Source organism: Ovis aries, chromosome 25, assembly GCF_016772045.2.
Source record: "Ovis aries strain OAR_USU_Benz2616 breed Rambouillet chromosome 25, ARS-UI_Ramb_v3.0, whole genome shotgun sequence".
Taxonomy (NCBI): Eukaryota; Metazoa; Chordata; class Mammalia; order Artiodactyla; family Bovidae; genus Ovis; species Ovis aries.
The window spans coordinates 41,015,642-41,021,641 of record NC_056078.1 but is presented as its reverse complement, the minus strand read 5'-3'; the positions used below and the strand labels follow the sequence as shown (position 1 = coordinate 41,021,641).

The following is a 6,000-nucleotide window of genomic DNA, read 5'->3' as shown; positions in this document are numbered from 1 at the left end:
ACGATCCACTTCTCACTGACCTCTCTGTCTTACAGGCCTCTGGGCAGCTGACTAAGGGTCTCGTTCTGATGGTCACACACTAGTGGCTGTGAGCCAAAGCCCACCCCATTACAGTTTTTGCCTGTTTTTCCATGGAGCAGAGACAAGCCATCCTCTCTCAGCCCTTTCTGAATTTCTGGTCCACAGAACTGTGAGCATAACAAAATAGGTTTTGTTTTGTCATTCAGCTGGTGGTGGTTTTTATACAAAATGGATAACTGGCATGTCCCTCATTTACAAGGGACTTTGACATCCTTACAGGACTTTATTTCCCGTCTATCTCATTCCATCTACTGGGTCACGTGAATGACCCCTGTAACACCCTACACTCCTAGTTCCTAGACGGTATCATGATGGTGATGTCCTTATCTAAGCCACCTCTGCTCTGCCCTCTTTCAGTTGGTAAAAAAGGCAGGATATCGCCAGGAATTTAATGGCTCCAAGTGAGGATTTGGGATGAGGGACAAATGGAGGCCTCATCTTACTGCCTCTTCAAAGATCCCCTGACTCCCCCCGGGGAAGGTCCACAGGCAGGACACTGAGCAGAGCTGCAGGTCACAAAGTCACCATGCCAACCTTCCTGTCCCTCATCAGGGTCATCACAGGGAATTCTGCCCCCTGGGGCGGGGGAAGGGCCATCCCCCAAAGCCAGTCATCACCTCTTCGCCCTCAGGGCAGGTAACAGACAAGGCTCACACGGCACTTTTGTGAAAGGGCTGGAGGAGCCGAAGGCCCTGGGAACGCACAGAGGTGGCGGAGGCTGCCATCTGAGGTGGCCTTGAGTTGCTGGCATCCAGTGAAACCGCAGGGGCAGCCGAAATAAATGGAGAGCTGGGGGCCTGGCTTGCCGGGGCCCACGTTCTTCCTGCTGCTGGTGTTGCCACCTCCGCTGCTGAGCTCGGGGAGCTTCCGGCACAGTGGTCCAGGCTGGAAAGACCTCCACCACCTCAGTTTAGACTGGGGGAAGCTCTATCGCCACCTCATCCAGAACTCGGAAAGCTTCCAGCATCGCCAGGGCCCCAGCACCTGGCACCGGAAGAGCCGGTCAAGAGAAGACAAGAATTCCTGCCACAGCTCATTTGACCTCTACTTCATCTTGGACATGTGAGTGGCCCTCCTGCCCTTGCCAGTGCCGTTGGGTGATGTTGTCTCTGATGTCAATATGGACACGACTTGGCTTAAATGGATGCCAGCTTCTCTGGGGGGAGAGGGCAGAGTAGCCTTGATCAGACCCAAGCAACAGGCCTCTGTGGCCTCCTTGTCCTGAATCAGAAGGGATGCCCTAGGCCTTTGTTTCCTGGGACTTTTTCTTTGGAAAATTAAAAAGGCCACCGTAGGTTTCTGGATGGCTACCAGCTTGGCCTGGATCTGTGACCTGCATGCCCCTTAAACAGCTGCAGGGACAGGTGATCGCTAAGAGCTGTCTTCTCAGCATGTGGGAGATCACTGAGGGTTTGGGGTTGTGTTTGTGTTTTGTTTTTAACCAAATAAGCTCTATTTTACTGGGCCCCAGAGAGATTGCTGTGTCATCTGCGAGGCATCCTCACAGTGTCAGTGCTTAGAAGTTCTTTGCTTTGCTGGTCCTAAATGTTTCCCTTCTTTCTTTGAGCAGTTTAGAGACCCACATTACAGTTTGTGTGTACTCTTTGAGCAGTTTGGTCTGTCTACATGTGTCCTTGGGAAACCCCGGCCTCTCATTAAGTACCTTCTGACCCTCAAGGAAGGAAATCGAAGGGTGGATCCTCAGACTGGAGAGACTGCCTTGGTTCCATTTTCAACTCCTCTGTGGGGCTGAGGATAAATTTTATTTATTTAGTGTTAACAATGGTATGACTCCCAGTACCAAGAAAAGCACTTTATGGTCCTTAAAATCTTTTACTGTCCATCTGCCATCCTCAAAACAATCCTGGAATATAAAGCAGGGAAAGTATTTACATATTCAGTCTTCTGGAAAGTGGTGCAAGCCCCCCGAGGTTGGGTGAAGTAGCCCCGAGGCTGGTGGGGGTGACAGGACTCAGACTTCTCGTGTTGCCCTACTTTCAGCATCCCAGGTTGCACATCCTCTGATTCTTACTCTCCATGGAGACTGATGATTGAGGGGATGTGTGCCCAGCTCACCAGCTTCTGCACAAAGGCAGCAGAGGTGGGAAGAGTAGTCTCCTCCTCACAGTCCAGTGGAGGGACTGCTAAGACACCCTGGGGCAAGTCTTGTCTGATTGCCCAGAGTGTGTCGTAATTCCCCTTTTGGGCTTTGGGGTTGGAGATGGTTGGACATTGTAGAGGGAAGACAGCCTCTTTGGGTCAATCTTTCCAGAGAGTGGCAGTGAGCCCAAAGGGTCCTTTCAGCTACCATTCTGTTGCAGTGCCCGTGACCACATCCCTGCTCTCTGCAGTCAAGCCCAGTGTGGGCACAGCACAGCCCCAAGATGGATGGGGGAGGGCTCTGGACACAAGTGGGTCACATGAAATAATAATAACTGGACACTTATTAGGTTCCAAGATGTGCTGAACACTAAAACACCCAACAGCTTGTGGGACGATGTTCTATTTTTCTATCTTAGGGTTATGAAACAGGTGGAGAGTATTAAATGGTTTACTCAATGTCAGTCAAAGCTAGTTTGCTGCAGAGCATTAAGCAGTGGGGAGATGTTGCCCTTTCTTCTCTCCCAAGGAAGGTGTAAAGTAGGGGGACTAAAAAAAGCACCAGAGAAATGGCTGCTTAAACCAGGTTGTCCCCACTTTCCACCCCTCTCACCTGCCTCCTCCCCTACCTTTTGCCCTCCTTTGGCTTCTTAAATGCTGGAGGCAGCACAGGTCCCTCTGAGCATAACTGGTTGTAGCTACATAATTCACTGTGAAGGGTACGGGCCTTCCCAAGAGGCTGGGAAAGCAGGAGGGAAAGGGGAGCAACTTAAGTCCCCTCTACCCACACTCAGGCTCCAGTATGGAAGCTGCTCCCCAGACCCTCCCCTTTACTGTCAGTCACGACACTTGCCTTTCAGGCTGGCCAGGACTGAAGCCTACTGGATTTTGCAAATGGGAAGGGGATGTGGGGGTGTCCAAGAAAGGGCCCTTCTAGGCCATCAGGGAGGAGTAGGCTTACAGCTTGGCCATGGAGGCCTGGCCAGGCTTCTCTGAAAGCACAGCATACTCCTTCAGCCCCTGGAAACACCACCACTCCCTGGAAATTGTGCTCGTTCATTCCAGCTGCAGAAAACAGGCTTGACAAGATTTTCCCGGAGTATGAGGACAGGCTTCCTCCTGTGGCTGCTTCCTGATACTCTTGGGGAGAGGGGAATGATGACCACTGAGGAGGCAGCCCCAGCTTTGCAGTCAGGCAGATTCCACTCATCAGTCATGCGGCTTGAGCAGGTCGCCTCCTCTCTCTGCCTCAGCTTCCCCATCTGTACAATGGGATCTTCATAGGTATGAAGATCCTCACCAGGTTGTGATGAGGATGAATGGGAGTTTATATGGTTTTCCTAGCATGTGTCAGATGAAGTCATGGAGGATGAGCATAAAATAAACTGACAGGGAAGGCAGAGTCACACACCCTGGGAACTCCCCAGCACTGCAGGCGCCCCTGACCTAGCCCTGACCCCCTGGCTCACTCTCTCCCATGTGCCCTTTGTAGAGAAGAGGGGTGCAGGTCAGACACCTCCTCAGACACTTCCCAGGTCCTCTGAATCTTTCCTCCCTTGGTGAGCACTCTTATTCACTCCCTCTTTCCCTTGCTCATCCACTCACTGAAATGATTACTGGAAAACATCAGTACCCCAGTCACTGTTTTGGGCAGTGGGGATAAGGCAGCAAACAAGGCTTGAAAAGTCCTTGTCCTCTTAGAGCTTTCATTTTAGGAGGCAAGAAATAAATCAAAGAGGAAATAGTGTGTTAGATGGGGATAAACACCAAAGGGAAAATTAGGACAGGAGGATGAGAAGTGCTGAGGGAGGGGCTGTTCTAGAAGGGTGCTCTGGAAAGGCTGTATATGGTTTTTGTGCTTTGGTCAGCAGAGGACATTGAAACCTGTACCTAATAAACAGTAACTCCCATTCATCTCTCCCAACTGGGGTAACCTCTATCCTATTCTCTGTATCTGTGAATTTGAATTTACCTAATATAGGTACCTCATACAAGTGAACTCATACACTAGTTGGCCTTATGTGTCTGACTTATTTCACTTAGCAAAATGCTTTTCAAAGTTCATCCATGTTTCAGCGTATATCAAATTGTCATTCCTCTTACGGCTGAATAATATTCCATTTAATGTATATACCACACTTCCTTTATCTTTTTATCTGTTGATAAGCACTCTAGACAGCATACTGAAAAGCAGAGACATTACTTTGTCAGTAAATGTCCATCTAGTCAAGGCTATGGTTTTCCAGTGGTCATGTATCGATGTGAGAGTTGGACTGTGAAGAAAGCTGAGTGCTGAAGAATTGATGCTTTTGAACTGTGGTGTTGGAGAAGACTCTTGAGAGTCCCTTGGACTGCAAGGAAATCCAATCAGTACATCCTAAAGGAGATCAGTCCTGGGTGTTCATTGGAAGGACTGATGTTGAAGCTGAAACTCCAATATTTTGGCCACCTGATGAGAAGAGGTGACTCATTGGAAAAGACCCTGATGCTGGGAAAGATTGAGGGCAGGAAAAGGGGACGATAGAGGGTGAGATGGCTGGATGGCATCACCGACTCAATGGACATGGGTCTGGGTGAACTTCGGGAGTTGATGGACAGGGAGGCCTGGCGTGCTTGTGGTCCATGGGGTCGCAAAGAGTCGAACACGACTGAGCGACTGAACTGAACTGAACTGAAGCTCTTGGATTGTTTCCATTTGGAGCTATTGTGAACAGTGCTGCAAACGTTTGTGTACGTGGATCTGTTCGAGTCCCTGTTTTCACTTCTTCGGGGCATATACCTAGGAGTGGAATCACTGACTCATTCTATGCTTTTAATTCTGTGTTTAGCTATGTCAACTACGCCATACTATTTCCCACAGTGGCTGCACTATTTCATATTCACACAAGCAGGGTACAAGTTCCGGTCTCTCTACATTCTCTCTGAGACATTACTTTCCAAGTTTTTTGTTTGCTTGTTTTATTTGGTTTTGGTTTTGATAATAGCCATTGCTATGATTTTGGATTACATTTCCTTGGTGTCTAGTGATGTTGAGCATCCTTTTATGCGCTTGATGTCCGTTTGTATATCTTCTTTGTAGAAATGTATATTTAAGTCCATTACCCATTTTTTAATTGGGTTGTTTGGTTTTGGTTGTTGAATTGTAGGAGTTCTTATGCATTCTGGAAATTAGTTTCTCATCAGATATATGATTTGCAACTGTTCTTTCATTCTGTAGGTTATCTTTTCACTTTTTATGGTATCTTTTGCACCAAAGTTTTTACTTTTGATGAAGTTTGGCTTATCTGCTTTTTTCTTTTGCTGCCTGTGTTTCTGGTGTCATATCTAAAAACCATTACAAAATCCAATATCGTGAAGCTTTTTCTCTATGTTTTCTTACAAGTTTATTAGTTTTTGCCTTTACTTTTAGGTCCCTGATCCATTTTGAATTAACTTTTGTGTATACCCTGTGGGTGTAAGGTAAGGATTTAACTGCCTTCTTTTGCATCTGGACATTCTGTTTTTAGCATCATTTGTTGAAAATACTGTCATTTCTCACTTTGGATGGTCTTGGTATCCTTGTAAAAAAAATCAGTTAAACAGATATAAGAGGGTTTATTTCTGGGCCCTCCAGTTTATTCCATTTTTCTATATGTCTGTCCTTATGCCAGAGTCACACTGTTTTGATTATTATAGTTTTGTAATAAATTTTGAAACCAGCAAATTTGAATCTACCAACTTTGTTATTATTCAAGGTTTTGCTTATAGCTATTTGAGTTTCCTGAGATCCCATATGAACTTTGGGGTGGATTGTTCAATTTCTACAAAAAAAAAAAAAAA

At 47.0% G+C, this 6,000-nt stretch overlaps 1 protein-coding gene across 1 annotated transcript in view; it reads left to right on the top strand.

Moving 5' to 3' along the window:
• Positions 1-862: 862 nt before the first annotated feature.
• The window catches only part of ANTXRL (ANTXR like), a 44,270-nt gene continuing 39,132 nt past the window's right edge, over positions 863-6,000 (top strand). Inside the window, exon 1 of the mRNA XM_042240948.1 lies at positions 863-1,143. Coding sequence (XP_042096882.1) covers positions 863-1,143 — 281 coding nt within the window. The remainder of the gene's footprint in view (positions 1,144-6,000) is intronic.